This window comes from Capra hircus, chromosome 4 (assembly GCF_001704415.2).
Source record: "Capra hircus breed San Clemente chromosome 4, ASM170441v1, whole genome shotgun sequence".
NCBI classification, from domain to species: Eukaryota; Metazoa; Chordata; class Mammalia; order Artiodactyla; family Bovidae; genus Capra; species Capra hircus.
Window position 1 is genome coordinate 109,918,676 of NC_030811.1, and position 19,971 is coordinate 109,938,646.

Sequence of the window (19,971 nt, forward strand, 5' to 3'; positions counted from 1 at the left end):
GTCCACTGCCCTGGACTGGCAGTTCCCTTCTGTGAAGTTCACTTCTCTACCACGGGTCAAGCCTGACTTGCTATGACTAGTGACATGTTACAGGAATTCAGGGTAGCACATCACAGTGGCAGCTTTAAGAGCCATAGTATGGTTCAGCTCTTGTTCTCCCCACATCCCAGATCGGTGCTACTTTTTCAGCCTGCATCGCAGAATGAAGACACACACTGGGGCAGAACTAAGAAGCTCAGGAGTCAATATGCATTGTGATAAATCATGATAAGGCCACTGATGTGTTAGGGTGTTTTGTTACTTCCACGTAACCGAGCACAAACTGACTTCATTCAACTACATCTCAAGCAGTGTGTCCAAACACTGTAATCTACAGTGAGTACAGAGGACTGATAAGGATGACAAGGACTTTAGAATATCCAACAATGAGGACCATATAAGGGAACTTAAGCACACTGATGCTTTTGAACTGTTAGAAAAGACTCTTGAGAGTCCCTTGGACTGCAAGGAGATCCAACCAGTCCATTCTAAAGGAGATCAGCCCTGGGTGTTCTTTGGAAGGAATGATGCTAAAGCTGAAACTCCAGTACTTTGGCCACCTCATGCGAAGAGTTGACTCATTGGAAAAGACTCTGATGCTGGGAGGGATTGGGGGCAGGAGGAGAAGGGGACGACAGAGGATGAGATGGCTGGATGGCATCACTGACTCGATGGATGTGAGTCTGAGTGAACTCCGGGAGTTGGTGATGGACAGGGAGGCCTGGCGTGCTGTGATTCACGGGGTCGCAAAGAGTCGGACACGACTGAGCGACTGAACTGAAGTGAACTGAAGCACACTGACCCTGAAGAATGGACTGGGGGAGGGGAAGCAAAAGGAAAGGAAGTGGTATAGCTACAACCACATACTGGAAAAGTGACCATATGAGAAAAAAGGAGAAAAAAGTACAGACTTACTCTTTTTGCTCTTAAGAGCATATCTAAGACCAAGAGGTAGAATTAGACAGTTATTTTGGTTTACTATGAGGGAGAGATTTCTACCAATTATATCAGTCTAAGAGCAGAATGAGGAGTCTTGCAAACTAATAATGGTTTCAGCAACTACAAGACGTGAAACAGAGACTGCTAGATGGCCCACATACATTAGATGCAGTAGAGAAAGAAATCCTCATTTTATGGGAAACTATACAAGATCATCTCCTCGGAACTCTTCTAACTCTGACTATAGATTCTGGAGAGTAACTCATGACTGCAGGTTCAGTTAGCTCTCTTGGATAAGGAAAAAAAGCTAATTCCCTGGCAACAATCAGCCATATCATAGCCTTTTAGAATCTGCCATTTTCCTGTATCATAAAAATATAAACATTTTCTTTTCTGCTCAATTCATTATTACTTTTCCACACTATTTTTCCTAAAGAAAGTGAGACTTCTAAAAAAAAGAAAAACCACTTTTCCTTCTTTATCCCATTCATTAATGAAATTTAGAAATTATCTTTGGGAACACAAACTTTTTTTATTAGAGCTAACAGTAATTAAACTAGGCAACAGGAAATTATCATCTCCATAAATAGAATACAGAGATTTTTATAGAAAATCAGTAAGATTCCTGACTGGTATAGATAACTTAATTAACATGAGAAGACATCTCTATAACTTATTTGTCAAATGTACAGACTTATTTATGAGATACAAAGGTTGAGAAAGCATATAAAATGCTGGAGTACTGATATTAAAAATCCGTATCATCTTCAAACTTAGATATTTCATATGGCATTTCTAGGTTCTTTGCCTCCTACAAAATCATCAATAAAGGTCTTATCTATAATATGAATAACACTTCCCACAGTGTGAACATTTAGCTTGTAGAACTCTTGGGTCTGAAAAATGCCAGAACAATCACTATTCACTCTGCCTATCTGACAAGATTGTGAATATCAGTGAAACAATAAAATACAAAACACTGTATAAATACAAAACTGCTACTACCATCTCATATGGACCTCCACCTCACACAGAGAATTTTTCCACTAGATTTCTATTAATTGGAATCTTTTACAAAAAGTGGAAGACACAAATATTAGTAGTTAACCAAAAAAAGAAAAACTGACATTAGTATCATACTATTTGGAACACTCAAAATGAGAAAGCACTGACATAGGACAATCTTAAATTCTTCATTGTGGTGGGCACTGGACTGCACAATGAAAATCCATTTGGTAACAAATGTAGACTAATGTAACGGCTATAATATTTTTTTTAAAGAGAAATAGCTACTTACCAACAAGCCTTATTACATTCAATGTTGTATTTGTTAAGATGGGTGCATTCACTTTATTTAGACTGTAGTCTGATTTCTTCCTGCTTTTTAGGGTCTCTCGAGAAACACTTGATATGAGAAAACAAAACAGATTTCAAATTAGGGTTGCCAAGTAGTAAGTCAATATGTTATTCAGCTTAGGATATAGCCTTCCTTCACTAATTAGCTATTGAAAATCTTACCATGTATCAGCTGGGGATACAGAGATTATCCTCCTGTCCTTACAGAGGGGAAGAGAAATCAGTAAGCCAAGAAATGAAGGACTATAACGTATTTCTTCAGTTCTCACACATTATCAACCACTAAAAGAAGCTGTGTCACTGAATCAGAGCAATGTTTTGTCTCCCAAGCCGATAGAAATAAAAGCAAAAATAAACAGATGGGACCTAATCAAACTTAAAATCTTGCACAGTAAAGGAAACCATAAACAAAATTAAAAGACAACCCATGAATTGGGAGAAAATATTTGCAAATGATGGGACTGACAAGGGCTAACCTTTCAAAATATACTAACAGCACATAGGAATCAATAACAAAAAAACAACACCCCAATCAAAACATAAGCAGAAGACCTAAATGGACATTTCTCCAAGGAAGACATACAGATGGCCAATAGGCACATGAAACAATCCTACTCCTAGGCATATATCTAGAAAAGATGAAAGCTCTAACTTGAAAAGATACATGAAGCCCAATTCTCACAGTGGCACTACTTACAATAGCCAAGATGTAGAAGCAACCTAAGTATCCATCTACAGATGAACAGATAAAGTGCGTGTGTGTGTGTGTGTGTGTGTATGTAAACCCACACATGCACATATGCACATACACATACACAGACAAACACACCCATACAATGGAATACTGTTCAGCCATAAAAAAGAAATAATATTATTTGGAGCAACATGGATGAACCTACAGATTATTACACTAAGCTAAGTAAGTCACACAAAGAAAGACAAATACTATAGGATATCAGTTATATGTGGAATCTAAAAAACAATACAAATGAACTCACTTATGAAACAAAAACAGACTCACAGACATTGGAAAGAAACCTTATGGTTATCAAAGGGGAAATGGTGGGGAGTTTTAGCTGGGTATATGGGATTAACAGATGCACACCACCGCATACAAAATAGATTAAAAAAACAAGGATTTATTGTATAGCACAAGGAACTATAGCACAAGGAACTATTGTATAGTATTGTATTGTATATACAAGGTATTCAATACCTCATGATAAACGATAATGGAAAAGAATTTTTGAAAAGAATATATATATACACATATATATGCATAAGTGAATCACTTTGCTGTACACTGACAACTAACACAAAATTATAAGTCAACTATATGTCATTAAATAAATAAAAAACAAAAAGGAAGATATGTCATTTAAAAAACAAAAAAGTGTTCTAGGGAAAGTACACATCAAGTGTACCAAGCATCCTGATTTCAGACCTACCAATATGAAAGACACTTTACTTAGAATCTGAAATAGGTATAGGGTATAATGGTAAAGTCTAGGGTTGCGGTGACAGTAGTAAATTCAAAGGAGAAGTAGAAGATATATGGTAAGTACAGAAGAAAAGGGGACACCATGTAACAAGGCCAGAGGTGAGAAAGCAATATACTGAGAGAGGCATAAGGAGCTGACAGTGGCAGCCGGGAGAATGCATGGGCAGAAGGAAAAGTAAGGCCAGACCACCGAAAACAACGGACCCTCATGATCACAAAGAGCGTGAACCTTACCATAATCGCGGTGGTGAGCCACTAAGCATTTTAGCCAGGAAAAAGACACGGTCAAATTTGTATATGAAAGAAAAATCTAAATTTGTATCCAAGAATGGATTAGAAAGGGTTAAGACTAGAGATGGAAAGCCAAGGGAAGGGGACTGATTCAATGATCTTGCACAGACACTTTTCCTTGAACTAGGATGGCGACAGTGAAATACAAGAAATTTTGATAAATTCAAGAGACACTGAGAAGTTGAAATTGACAGTAACTGTCAACCGGTTGGCTGGCTGCAATTAGTAGTTTACATTGTGTATATTCCTTAAGGGTAGAAGTTTAAGGGGCTGTAAAACCCACCAAGAATGGGAGTATATACACATGTAAATGGCAGCTGTTTGTTCAACTTAATTAGAGTTTTCTTTTCAGCAAAAACATACCCAAAACATCTGATGAAGAAGTCCAAAAAAATAGTTCTACTCAGTTCAAAATAGATCACAGATGTATATATCACACATTTGTACAAACCAATGGAAATAAATTTTCCCAATTATATGAGTTGCTCATTTTTTAGGTGAGAGATTCTATCAATCAAGGTGTCAAATCAACCAAGTATTAACTAGGTAATTGGAGGGAAAAGGGTAGGAAAGAGGGTATGTAAATCTGTCATTAAAAATATATTTGTGGTCATTCAGTGTCTGATAGTCATGACATTACTCACAAATCAGAATCAGGCCCAATTTAAAGAAGGTGACAAAAATTCTTATACGGTTATCACAGTTTTTGAAGAAGACAGTTAATCATAAAACAAAAACGAAAGTACAAAAAAAGGAACATTAATAAAAGGCTCCAATAGCAAATGTCAATGACACTGGGAAGATTTTTCTCTATTTACTAGACTGAGGCAAGAACTCCACATACAAAACAAATGACTATTTTCCTCCTTGAGGAAAAGGAAATCAATGTGAAACAAACTGAACTGATCTATGTGAGGCATAGACTGCCTTCCAAGGCGGTACTGATTCTATAAATTGCAAGTCTGTTTATCTGCAAAAGCTACTGATCTCTAAATGAAGAGCTCTTAGGTTATGCCCATTTTATATATATATATATATATATATATATATATATATATATATATATGTAAACTACTACATTTTCAGCCTTTCAGGAATCATTTTAAAAATATATTAACTTGTCATGTGATATTATAACCAAAAGAAAATTTAATTTTTGAGGTTTGTTTTTTCCTAACCTTGCAAGTAAATCCTATATGTTAAGCATGCAACATAAAATGTGAAATACCGTACAACCTAAGAATAATTACCTTTTCACAGGAGCATCGCCTGTCTGCTCATCAACAAAATCTCGTTTTAGTTCCTCAGGAACATCACTGTCACTGTCATATTCCTGGTAGGCACTTTTTTCTTGTTCATCAGATTCATACTGAAAAAAAAAACCAACAAAACAGTATATTCAACAGTGTGAATGTAGAACCAACCTTTCTTGGAGTCTTTCAACACAATAAAATAATACCCAACCTTATAAGAAGCTTTGATTTTGCCATCAAAACCTTGTTAACCTTCCCTTTTCTTTATCATCATGCTACCTTAACCAGCTCAAAGGAAAAAAGAAAAATACAAACATTATACTTTCAAAAGCTTATAAATGCCCCAAAGAAAAAAAAGTTTCCCTATGAACAAACAAAATAAAAAACAACCCGCACCCTAGAAGAGGAAAAGAGTGTATGTTTGATTAAAAAAAACTCTTCCTTCAAGTAGTCTCACCATACTTATTTTCATTTTGCTAATTTATTATAAGAAGCTGAAGGATAAAATCCTGACAGTCTAGAAGTATTAATTCAGCTTAATAAACACATACAACACACATGCTAATATTCTATCTAATTCATCATTTAATTCCAAGGGCAGCTTAGAAACTTAGGCTAAGCATCCAGGGACTACTGAGAGCAAGGACAAAAATGGCAGATTTGCTCTTGAGAGGCAGAGTGCCTTTTCATCCTCTTTTTGGCATCGTGGCCCAGAGCCAGCGTGGGAGAGGAAGCAGAGTCCACGCGCAACAAAGGAAGCATGGCAGTATCGCCACATCACTGCCGACGAGCCTCATAAATTAGTATGACAGAACAATGGCGAACATTTATTGCGTTTTAACCAAGTACTGGGCTAAGTGCTTTCATGAACTGCCCCACTGACTCTTCAAAACAATTCTATGAAGGAGTTTTACCCCCATATGCCGGTTGAGGAGACCAGTATGACGACAACATGGGAAGAAATTAGTCCTCTAATTCAACGACTACTTTTGAGTCTAAAGCATTATGACAGGCTTCCCAGATGGCTCAGTGGTAAAAAGCCTGCCTGCCAAGCGGGAGACGAGGTTTGACCCCTGGGTCAGGAAGATCCCCTGGAGAAGGAAACGGCAACCCACTCCAGTATTCTTGCCTGGAGAATCCCATGGACAGAGGAGCCTGGCAGGCTACAGCCACAGGCTCCCAAAAGAGTCAGACACGACTTAGCGACTGAACAACAGCAACAACGCATTCTGACAGGTTGTTTCTAAGACGTGGACTCTGACCCTCAAGGACCTATGCTGTACCTGGGAAGGTCATCAGCTCACACGTTAATGGATACAAACGAACATTAGAGACCTTCTCCCCTACTTGTACACAACATGATTCTGCTGACACTCAGAAAGGTGTTCTCTATAGACTAGGGTCAACTGCCCAGCACCACAGATCATTTTCAAGGATTCTGTGTTTGCAAGTTTCCATACCTGATAAAATTTGTAACCCCAACATCAAGACTTCACAACACTTCCACGGTCGTGCATGGATGCGTGCTGTGTGGAGTGGCAAACCCTTTTGAGTCACCTCACCTGCATACTCCCAACTGAGAGCAAACAAGGCAACCAGCCCTCTCCCTTCTTATTTTGGCTATAAACAAAGGCCCTTCCCACAGGTGATCTAGTGCCACATTCTTAAGGTTTCTGTGCATTTCGCCGGTGATTTCACCCTTCAGAATGTCCCCCAAGCACAGGACTGGTGTCACCCAGTGTTTCCAAGTGCAAGAAGACTGTAAGGTGCCGTATGGCAAGAATAAGTGTGTTAGATAAGCTTCACTCAGGCATGGGTTACAGTGCTGTCAGTTGTGAGCTCAGTGTTAATAAGTCGACACTGTATATTAAAACACACGTAAAACAAAGGCTGTATACTGACCAGTTGGTGAAAATGTTGTGACCAGAGGCTTGCAGATACTTAATCCCATATGTTGCCTAAGAGTAAGTTTTCTACTTGCAGATTTAGTGTTCGTGGTTACCTTATATAGAATACAACTGCTACAAAGAAAAAAATCAAAGGCAATGGGAGATTAAAATGAACAAATCACTAGTACAGAGGGACACATTATTTCAAAAATATTCGACCGGCTTAATTCCTTTCGGTTTAGTCTACATTAACCAAGACAAAATGTCACAAAGAATCACAAAATTATCATTTTAAATAAGGTTTACTATGAAATAATTTCTACTCCACAATGAAACATGATATTGGTGTATTTTCATGACAAGATTTTTCAAAGGACAGTTTCACTTAATAACAAAACCCAAAAACATGGAGACAAATTCAACAGCTTTTTGTCAAATGTGCACAGTCTTCACTGCATCTTCATCAGATCCAAAATAAAATTTGTACCCAGTCCCTCTGGAAATTCTGAAGAACAGAAGGACACATCCAAATTAAAAACTGTGAAAACACCCTGTAGGTAATGGTGAAGCAAGCATTCCCACACTGTAAACATGGGAAAACTGAGGGTCACAAAGTCACAATAACTTGCCAAGAGCCACACAGTTAATCAATAAAAGTCATAACTGTTCAGCTGCCTGCAAATCTTGCCATCAACTCACACTACTTCTGGTTTGTGTTTTCTGAACTGCTCAGAGTGTTGTTAAAACACTACTGCTATATAACACAAAGAGCCCAGTGGGTCACTGTGATGACCTAGAAGGGTCGGGTGGAGATTCAGGAAGGGGGGTGATATATATATATACACACACATAGTCATGACTGATTCGCACTGATGTATGGCAGAAACCAACACAACATTATAAAGCAACTTTGTACCAATTAAAAATAAATAAATTTACAAAACAAAAACATCATACTCCTAAATGCTCAAAATATTCCTAGCCAGTAACCAAACAAGACACTACCCTTTCTCAGTAAAGGGGATATGGAACAAAATGACTCACTTAGCTGCCCAAGAGTAGAGTTGAGAGAAAAGTGCAGATGACCTATTCTCACATACATCCATCTATCCAACAAATCATGTTAGCTGTGCAGTGAAGAAACTATACTCCTATTCCATCAATAATCTGATAAGAATACAAAGCAATCTAACAACAACACAAAGTAAACATAAAGACAAAGCTCATCATTCAAAAGGTCAATGTCAAAAAAATGTACTGGAAAGCCATTCATTTCCAGTGCAAACAGTAACACGGGTGCCTGAGTATAAAGTAGGAAAGTGGGTGGTAAATATATGAACGCGTGTGTGTGCTTAGTCTTGTCTGACTCTCTGCGATCCCATGGATTGCAGCCCTCTAGGCTCCTCTGTCCATGGATTTCCCAGGCAAGAATACTGGAGTGGGTCGCCATTTCCTCCTCTAGGGAATCTTCCCAACCCAGGATCGAACCTGTGTCTCCTGTGATTCCTGCAATGGCAGGTGGATTCTTTACCACTGCATCACATGGGAAGCCCCACAGGTAGGAAAGGAGGGTAGTAAATGTGTGAACAAATCTAGCCAATTACCTTGCTCACTGGGTACAACACTCTTGATAAGAAAACCCCACTTACATTCCAGGGTATGTTTTGAAAACACCACATACCCCATTAGAAGCCAAGACATCTTCTGTTTCTTCATCTTTGTGGTCGGCCTGAATTTCAAATGGATTCCCACCACTGCAGTACTGCTCAAACAAGGTTACTGTCTTTGAGGAAGTTGCAGATGACTGCTTACTGGGTGAAACTGATGGAGAACGAGACTGTTCCATGAATTTAAATTCCTAGACATTAAGAAAAGAAATGAGCCAGATTCCTTTTTGCAACAACAATAAAATTCAAGTACATAAACATGAATTTGACCAAACTCCAAGAGACAGTGAAGGACAGGGAAGCCTGGCCTGCTGCAGGTCATGGGGTTGCAAGGTATTAGGCACAACTTAGTGACTGAACAACAACATAAACATATTCCATCAGTGCAAACGTAGTCAGCGAAGAAAACCATCCTGATTCTTTATGTTATTCATTTTTAAATCTCATAAGTTTTCTGAAAGCACAAATTTGCACATACATGTTCAAAAGTTTTCCCAAAGACAATTCAGTAACCGACATCACTTAAAACAGAGCTATCTGCATCAAGCTATTTTTGGCTTACTTTAAGGAATGGCACAGAATTTTTAATAATTTCAATTCAAATGATAATTCTAAACATTTTACACAATAGCAAAAGTCCCGGAAGGTTAGTTTTAATCAACAGAGTCATTTATAAAAGCTAACTGTTGTCAGGTCAAATAGCTTACACCATTTAAGATACTCTATGTGAATACAATGAAAACCAAGCATGCAACATACATCTTTCTCTGTTATGGTGGTGGTGATGGTGGTTTAGTCATTCAGTCGTGGCTGGCTCTTACGACCCCATGGGCTGTAGCCCGCCAGGCTCCTCTACCAATGGGATTCTCCAGGCAAGAATACTGGAGTGGGTTGCCATTTCCTTCTCCAGGGGATCTTTCCAACCCAGGAATTGAACCCAGGTTTCCTGCACTGCTGGCAGGTTCTTTACCGACTGAGAATTTGTGTGTGCCTGTACCACACACACAATTGATGGCTAAATACAAATTCAAATAAAATTATTTACATAGAGGTTCTAAAGTCAATGCTGGAATTTGAAGTAATATAAGGAATCATCTTAATTTAATAACTCTAAAATAATGTTTAAATTAATATTAATTTTGCTATCTGTTTCACTGCATTTAATATCACCACTTTAGGAAAGCAATATGATAAACCTGGATAGGAAGTAAGCTATTACACAATATGAGCGTAAACACTATTCCATTTAAAAAATCCTTTTAATCATGTATTCTTTACATTTATCCAGAATAAGAAAATTCCTTCTAGAAAGATATTTCTTCCAGAAGCAAAAACTAACTGCAGTAGACCTTTGAAAAAGGAATCTAAATTTATATACTATATTCTGACACTGGATATTTGTAGGACATTGTCTAACACACAAGAAATATTTATCTACACTATGTTTCAATCAAGAGAAAAAACAAATCAATTAAAGATATTTTCACAGATTACATTACAGGATTCAAGGAATCAATTAACTAATAAAAAACTAGTGGTATTTTTTAGTAAATGCCTTTTTTATCCCAGAGGCATTTTCTCATTACAGACAAATTTATGAGTCACAGCAGAAATCAAGAACCTACTGGACCCTTTAAGAAATGACAAAACTAATGAAAATGAAAACACAACAACCCAAAACCTGTGGGACACTATAAAAGCAGTGCTAAGAGGAAAGTTCATAGCAATACAGGCATACCTCAAGAAACAAGAAAAAAGTCAAATAAATAACCTAACTCTACAACTAAAGCAACTAGAAAAGGAAGAGTTGGAGAACCCCAGAGTTAGTAGAAGGAAAGAAATCTTAAAAATTAGGGCAGAAATAAATGCAAAAGAAACAAAAGAGACCATAGCAAAAATCAACAAAGCCAAAAGCTGGTTCTTTGAAAGGATAAATAAAATTGACAAACCATTAGCCAGACTCATCAAGAAGCAAAGAGAGAAAAATCAAATCAATAAAATTAGAAATGAAAATGGAGAGATCACAACAGACAACACAGAAATACAAAGGATCATAAGAGACTACTATCAGCAATTGTATGCCAATAAAATGGACAACGTGGAAGAAATGGACAAATTCTTAGAAAAGTACAATTTTCCAAAACTGAACCAGGAAGAAATAGAAAATCTTAACAGACCCATCACAAGCACGGAAATTGAAACTGTAATCAGAAATCTTCCAGCAAACAAAAGCCCAGGTCCAGACGGCTTCACAGCTGAATTCTACCAAAAATTTCGAGAAGAGCTAACACCTATCCTCCTCAAACTCTTCCAGAAAATTGCAGAGGAAGGTAAACTTCCAAACTCATTCTATGAGGCCACCATCACCCTAATACCAAAACCTGACAAAGATGTCACAAAAAAAGAAAACTACAGGCCAATATCACTGATGAACATAGATGCAAAAATCCTCAACAAAATTCTAGCAATCAGAATCCAACAACACATTAAAAAGATCATACACCATGACCAAGTGGGCTTTATCCCAGGGATGCAAGGATTCTTCAATATCCACAAATCAATCAATGTAATTCACCACATTAACAAATTGAAAAATAAAAACCATATGATTATCTCAATAGATGCAGAGAAGGCCTTTGACAAAATTCAACATCCATTTATGATAAAAACTCTCCAGAAAGCAGGAATAGAAGGAACATACCTCAACATAATAAAAGCTATCTATGACAAACCCACAGCAAACATTATCCTCAATGGTGAAAAATTGAAAGCATTTCCCCTGAAGTCAGGAACAAGACAAGGGTGTCCACTTTCACCGCTACTATTCAACATAGTTCTGGAAGTTTTGGCCACGGCAATTAGAGCAGAAAAAGAAATAAAAGGAATCCAAATTGGAAAAGAAGAAGTAAAACTCTCACTGTTTGCAGATGACATGATCCTCTACATGGAAAACCCTAAAGACTCCACCAGAAAATTACTAGAGCTAATCAATGAATATAGTAAAGTTGCAGGATATAAAATCAACACACAGAAATCCCTTGCATTCCTATACACGAATAATGAGAAAGTAGAAAAAGAAATTAAGGAAACAATTCCATTCACCATTGCAACGAAAAGAATAAAATACTTAGGAATATATCTACCTAAAGAAACTAAAGACCTATATATAGAAAACTATAAAACACTGGTGAAAGAAATCAAAGAGGACACTAATAGATGGAGAAATATACCATGTTCATGGATCGGAAGAATCAATATAGTGAAAATGAGTATACTACCCAAAGCAATTTACAAATTCAATGCAATCCCTATCAAGCTACCAGCAACATTTTTCACAGAACTAGAACAAATAATTTCAAGATTTGTATGGAAGTACAAAAAACCTCGAATAGCCAAAGCAATCTTGAGAAAGAAGAATGGAAGTGGAGGAATCAACTTGCCTGACTTCAGGCTCTACTACAAAGCCACAGTCATCAAGACAGTATGATACTGGCACAAAGACAGACATATAGATCAATGGAACAAAATAGAAAGCCCAGAGATAAATCCACACACGTATGGACACCTTATCTTTGACAAAGGAGGCAAGAATATACAATGGAGTAAAGACAATCTCTTTAACAAGTGGTGCTGGGAAAACTGGTCAACCACTTGTAAAAGAATGAAACTAGATCACTTTCTAACACCCCACACAAAAATAAACTCAAAATGGATTAAAGATCTAAATGTAAGACCAGAAACTATAAAACTCCTAGAGGAGAACATAGGCAAAACACTCTCAGACATAAATCACAGCAGGATCCTCTATGATCCACCTCCCAGAATTCTGGAAATAAAAGCAAAAATAAACAAATGGGATCTAATTAAAATTAAAAGCTTCTGCACAACAAAGGAAAATATAAGCAAGGTGAAAAGACAGCCTTCTGAATGGGAGAAAATAAAAGCAAATGAAGCAACGGACAAACAACTAATCTCAAAAATATACAAGCAACTTCTGCAGCTCAATTCCAGAAAAATAAACAACCCAATCAAAAAATGGGCCAAAGAACTAAATAGACATTTCTCCAAAGAAGACATACGGATGGCTAACAAACACATGAAAAGATGCTCAACATCACTCATTATTAGAGAAATACAAATCAAAACCACAATGAGGTACCACTTCACACCAGTCAGAATGGCTGCGATCCAAAAATCTGCAAGCAATAAATGCTGGAGAGGGTGTGGAGAAAAGGGAACCCTCCTACACTGTTGGTGGGAATGCAAACTAGTACAGCCACTATGGAGAACAGTGTGGAGATTCCTTAAAAAATTGCAAATAGAACTACCTTATGACCCAGCAATCCCACTTCTGGGCATACACACCGAGGAAACCAGAATTGAAAGAGACACATGTACCCCAATGTTCATCGCAGCACTGTTTATAATAGCTAGGACATGGAAACAACCTAGATGTCCATCAGCAGATGAATGGATAAGAAAGCTGTGGTACATATACACGATGGAGTATTACTCAGCCGTTAAAAAGAATTCATTTGAATCAGTTCTGATGAGATGGATGAAACTGGAGCCGATTATACAGAGTGAAGTAAGCCAGGAAGAAAAACACCAATACAGTATACTAACACATATATATGGAATTTAGGAAGATGGCAATGACGACCCTGTATGCAAGACAGGGAAAGAGACACAGATGTGTATAATGGACTTTTGGACTCAGAGGGAGAGGGAGAGGGTGGGATGATTTGGGAGAATGACATTCTAACATGTATACTATCATGTAAGAATTGAATCGCCAGTCTATGTCTGATGCAGGATACAGCATGCTTGGAGCTGGTGCATGGGGATGACCCAGAGAGGTGTTATGAGGAGGGAGGTGGGAGGGGGGTTCATGTTTGGGAACGCATGTAAGAATTAAAGATTTTAAAATTTAAAAAAAATTAAAAATTAAAAATTAAAAAAAAAAAAAGAAATGACTAATATTCTTCAAATATAAGCATTTTCACTAAAGACCATCAAAATATAACTGATTATTTTTCTGCAAGATTAAATAAACCAGGGACCCTCTTCTGAAATCTAAAGAAAACGAATTACTTTAATTGTGACTCTTTGCAGGCAAAAGAGTTTTTCTAAACTGTATAAACTGAAATTAGTAAAAAGTGATAGACTGTGACATCACCTTTGTAAAAAAAAGGCTTATTATTAATCACTTTTAAGGAAGAAAGGAAAGGCACTCTTCCTTAACTTAATTATTTTATAAATGCTTTCATGTATCTGGTTTGCTTTTAAAGATTACTAAATAAAAAACTGATTTATCTGTTCTTAAACTTACATGAAGCTGCAAGATGCTGAAATTTGACTTCACAGGACAAAGTTCCCAGGTCTCATTCTCTAGAAACATTCTCAGTTCATCAAGCCTTGTTCTTAAAAACAAATAATGAATAATCCCAAAAGTAAGAAGAAAAGCACATTGTACGCAAGGATTAATATAACAAAAACTATTACAGTTATCATTGTGATCATAATCAATTTTGAAAATCCATTCAGACCAATGTAGTAAACACAAACATTTGCTTTTATGTACTTATCTATAAGAGAAAAAAACCTCAAGTATTTATCAAACTCAAGAATATTTCTTATATTGCAAAAATAATAAATGCAGGGAAAATGACATTTTTATTAAGGGACTAAACTAAGTTACTCACCAACTCATGTACATAAGACATACTTTAGCTAATGATATATCATTGCCAAAAGAAAAAACAAGAAATAATTTACAGGGTTTATGAAACCATAAATACTGAAAAATGTTTTATGTTAAAAAGCATAGATCTTAATCATTCTTACTAAACCACAATATCAGGGTGACTATCACTCTCTAAATATATTTTAGCTCAGTGCCTATCTATCTCTACACAACATTTACGAGATAAATTAGCAAATATGGCACTTAAATTAACAAATAGTCACATATTACACTGATCTTTCTTTAATGCTACTGCTCTTACAGTTTTTCGAGTGTGTGCATGTGAGTGTATGTACGTTCAGTAGTGTCCAACTCTTTGTGACTCGTGGACTGTAGCTCTCTAGGGTCTTCTGTCCATGGAATTTTCCAGGCAGGAATACTGGAGTGGGTTGCCATTTCCTTCTCCAGGGGATCTTCCTGACCCAGGGATCGAACTCCCATCTCTTGTGTCTCCTGCACTGGCAGGCAAATCCTTCACCACAAGCACCGCCTGGGAAGCCCCGCCTCTTCGGTAATCAGCATATTATACAAGCAATTCCAGAGAAACAAATGCTTCCTTCTTGTTAACGCAGGAATAAAAGGGCCAGTGCCTGTCCTCTTCCTACAACAAGCCTCACTGCTGTTACGAAAATCATGCTAAAAACAAAATCTAGATTTTTAAAACAAAAACCCACAGGTTCTAAATTAAAGATGGAATTAATGGTAAAATCTGTGAAAAGCAGAAACTGCTCAAAATATTAGTGTTTTTAATAGATAAGGGCTTTAAAGTACCTACTATAAACAAGTTAAACAAAATACAGAAAAAAGGATGCACAAAATGGATAGAAAGAAAATTATTTTAAGAACTGCAATAATAAAAAAAAGAATCAATCTATAACTGAAAAAATAAAATACTTCAAACTAAATCTGGGTAAGTAAAATATCAGATGACAGAATTAATGAACTTGAAGATGGTTCGATAGGAAATAGCAAACCTGAAGCACAAATGGGGAAAAAAAATGGGAAGAAACAGAAAAGATCATAAGAGATAGGTGAGGCTGTCAAAACATCTAGTATGCATACAACTGGATGGAGAGGATAGAGGGAAGCGCAAAAGAAACGTCTGAAGTGGTAGGTCACAGCTGAGAATTTGGCAAAAGCGGTTGTGCCCATACCTATCACCATTTACAAAAATTAACTAAAATGAATCACAGATCAAATGTAAGAACTGAAAGGATGAAGTTTACAACTCTTACAATTCTGCAAAGAAAAGATAAATTTTAAATGGGCAAAAGCTTTGAACAGACATTTTTTGTAAAGAAGATATATGAATGACCAGTAAACATGTAAAAAGTGTCATTCATCAGGCAAATATAAATCCAAACCATAAGGAGGTACTGCTTCACAACCACCAGGATGGCTAAATCAAAGAGACAACGAGAGCTAGCAAGGGTTTGGAGAGGTTAGAACCCTTATATAGTGCTGGTGGAAATGCAAAATGGTACAACCACTTTGGAAAAGTTTGGTAGTTCCTCAAAATGTTAAATATAAAGTTGCCATAGGACCCAGAAACTTCACTCTGTATTGATTTTGTGGCTACTATAATAAATTAACAAAAACTGGGTGACTTAAGGCGTAAGGTGGTGCTAGTGGTAAAGAACCCATCTGCCAATGCAAGAGACTTGGGTTCAATCCCAAGACAGAGGGGCCTGGTGGGATACAGTTCACAGTGTTGCAAAGAGTCTGACATGACTAAAGTGACTTAGCACGTGCACACAGTTGACTTAAGACACTTTATAATCTCACAGTTCTGGAGGTCAGAAGTCTGAAATCACAAGGTTGAAATCCAGATGTCAGCAGGAATACACTCTCTCCAGAAGCTCTAGGGGAGAATCTGTTCCTTGCCTCTTCCAGTTTATGGTAATTGCTACCATTCCTTGGCTAGCGGCCACAGCACTCCATCCTCTACCTGTCTTCACATAACTTCCTCCTATATGTGTCTCTGTATCTATATCAAGTTCCCTTCTATCTCTCTCTAACTGTGATGGCATTAGGGCCCACCAGATAATCTCATCACAAAATCATTAATTTAGTCATATCTACAAAACACTTTTTCCAAATAAATTAACATTTACAGCTGTCAAATATTTGGACCTAATTTGGGGGGGGGGAGGGGGACAGAGGGAAATAGGCAAAACACTTGTCATCTTACTACACATTCCTAGATACATAACCAAAGAACTAATGGTGTATGTCTATGCAAAAACTTACACACAAATGTTTACAGCAGCATCATTAGCAAGAGAGTTCCAGAATAAAACATCTATTTCTGCTTTATTGACTATGCCAAAGCCTTTGACCGTGTTGATCACAATAAACTGTGGAACATTCTGAAAGAGATGGGAATACCAGACCACCTTACCTGCCTCCTGAGAAACCTGTATGCAGGTCAGAAAGCAACAATTAGAACTGGACATGGAACAACAGACTGGTTCCAAATAGGAAAAGGAGTACGTCAAGGCTGTATATGTCATCCTTTGCTGGGGTCCTTTAATGGACCAGGACCTGGCGGTCTGGAGGCGATGATAAGAAAGTGAAACAGAGAAAGAAGCTGATACTCCCTGGTTTATGCAGAAAACCAATAAAGTCCTTGACACAGGACTTGCATCTCTCATGAAGGCACCAGGCACCCTTTCGAGGCGGGGTGAAGGCACAGGGCGCCTTCTCGAGAGAGTCTTAAAAGCCCGGGCAGAAGAGTGAGCAAGACGGGTCTCTGCGCTCCAAGGAGAGAGAGAGAGAAAGAAAGAAAGACACGGGGACCCAAGCTCTGATGGAGCAAAGGTGCTTTAATGAATTTTCTGTGAGTATACATAAGCTGTGGTACAAGAAGTTTCTTACGACTACGATAAAGATCAGAAAACCAAGCGTATAACAACTGTTACCAAGGGAACAAGGGATTAATAATTGCCACAAGGTCAGAAGACCACCCATATCTCAAGAAAGGGGATCGAGACTAAGCAGTTTTGTCATAAAGAGAATGTTTACTAAAGGAGACTCAAGTCTGTATCATAATGACCCTGGTTCCTGGGAGCAGCATTCTGCTCCGCTTGAAAAGAAACAAAGGACTTGTGAGAAACAGCACGTAGGAATCCTCCTGTTAAACATTCCCTGACAATCCTTCATATTTAACTTATATGCAAAGCACATCATGAGAAACACTGGGCTGGATGAAGCACAAGCTGGAATCAAGATTGCTGGGAGAAATATCAATAACTTCAGATATGCAGATGACACCACCCTTATGGCAGAAAGTGAAGAAGAACTAAACAGCCCTTTGATGAAAGTGAAAGAAGAGAGCGAAAAAGTTGGTTTAAAGCTCAACATTCAGAAAACGAAGATCATGGCATCTGGTCTCATCACTTCATGGCACACAGATGGGGAAACAGTAGAAACAGTGGCTGACTTATTTTTTAGGGCTCCAAAATCACTGCAGATGGTGTTTGCAGCCATGAAATTAAAAGATGCTTGCTCCTTGGAAGGAAAGTTATGAACAACCAAGACAGTATATGAAAAAGCAGAGATATTACTTTGCCAACAAAGGTACATCTAGTCAAGGCTATGGTTTTTCCAGTAGTCATGTATGGATGTGAGAGCTGGACTATAAAGAAAGCTGAGGGCCAAAGAATTGATGCTTTTGAACTGTGGTGTTGGAGAAGACTCGAGAGTCCGTTGGACTGCAAGGAGATCCAACCAGTCCATGCTAAAGGAGATTAGTCCTCAGTGTTCACTGGAAAGACTGATGTTGAAGCTGAAACTCCAATACTTTCGCCACCTGAAGCAAAGAGCTGACTCTGAAAAGACCCTGATGCTGGGAAAGACTAAAGGCAGGAAGAGAAGGGGACGACAGAGGATGAGATGGTTGGATGGCATAACAAACTCAATGGACATGAGTCTGGGTAAATTCCGGGAATTGGTGATGAACAGGGAGGCCTGGTGTACTGCAGTCCATGGGGTCGCAAGGAGTCAGACACAACTGAGCAACTGAACTGAAAAAGTGAAAACAACCCAAATGTCCATTAACTGAAGAAAGAAAGAAACGTGAAGTCACTCAGTCGTGTCTGACTCTTTGCGACCCCGTGGATTGTAGCCCACCAGGCTTCTTCATCCATGGGATTTTTCAGGCAAGAATACTGGAGTGGGTTGCCATTTCCTTCTCCAGGGGATCTTCCCGACCCAGGGATCAAACCCAGGTCTCCTGCATTGCAGGCAGACGCTTTAACCTCTGAGCCACCAGGGAACTGAGGAAAGGATAATCAAATTATGGTCTATCCATACAATGGGATATTATCTACCAATGAAAAAGAAAGAAGTTCTGTTACATGCTCCAACATGGATGAACTATTAGAAATATTCTAAGTTAAAGCCAAACACAAAAGGCCATATAATGTATGATTTCATTTATATGAAATGTTTATACACAGGCAACACACAATGGGCAAATACACAAAAACAAAAAATGAGTAAGCGATTGTCAGATGCTACAGGAGGAGAAAAGGGCCAATTAACTGGTAAAGGGTTACTCTTTGAAGCGATAAAAGTATTTTGAAATTAAATAGTGGTGATGCTGTTGCTGAATTATTAATATATACTTATGGGAGTGAATTTTTGGCATTTTTGGTATGTGACTTATATCTCGATAAAGCTATTACTACAGAACAATTATTGAGATAGGCAGGACTCTAAAAGGCACTCTAAAATCCCTAAAGATTGTCTGCACTATTGCCCAGGACTAAATATGATGAAGACCACCCTTTGATTATATCACCAAATATGGAAAAAAGGGATTCTATTGATATAAGTAAGATTACTTGAACTGCCTTGAGTTAATCAAAACAGAAATTATCCAGGTGAAACAAACCTAATTTAACAAGCCCTTTTAAAGTAGACCTTTTTTCTTCTCCTGATAAAAGATGGGGAAGTCAGAATTGCTGGCTTTTGAAACCAAAGGGGTCAAGTGTAAGGACCAGAGACACAGGAAGCTGAAGGCTTTTTAGCTGACGGGTAGCATGAAAACAGAAACCTCAGTCCTAAAACCACAGGGAACTGAACTGGGCCAGTGTCTTGAATGTGCTCAGATGCAGATTCTTCCTCAAAGTCTTCAGATGAAAGATCAGCTAACACCTGGATTTAGGTCCTGTGAGAACCTAAGCTGGGAACCTAGACAAGACTTCCAGACTTTCACAGAACTGTGAGAAAACAAAAGGGTGTTGTTTTAAGCTGCTAAAATTCATGGTATTCTATTACACAATAA

The 19,971-nt window shown here is 37.8% G+C and overlaps 1 protein-coding gene across 2 annotated transcripts in view; it reads right to left on the reverse strand.

Moving 5' to 3' along the window:
- The window catches only part of VPS50 (VPS50, EARP/GARPII complex subunit), a 139,815-nt gene that overhangs the window by 34,131 nt on the left and 85,713 nt on the right, over positions 1-19,971 (reverse strand). For both annotated transcript variants that reach the window (XM_018047422.1, XM_005678922.2), the window contains exons 17-20: positions 14,268-14,358; positions 8,950-9,126; positions 5,377-5,495; positions 2,276-2,382 (exon numbers count right to left, since the gene is read on the reverse strand). In XM_018047422.1, coding sequence (XP_017902911.1) covers positions 2,276-2,382; positions 5,377-5,495; positions 8,950-9,126; positions 14,268-14,358 — 494 coding nt within the window. The remainder of the gene's footprint in view (positions 1-2,275; positions 2,383-5,376; positions 5,496-8,949; positions 9,127-14,267; positions 14,359-19,971) is intronic.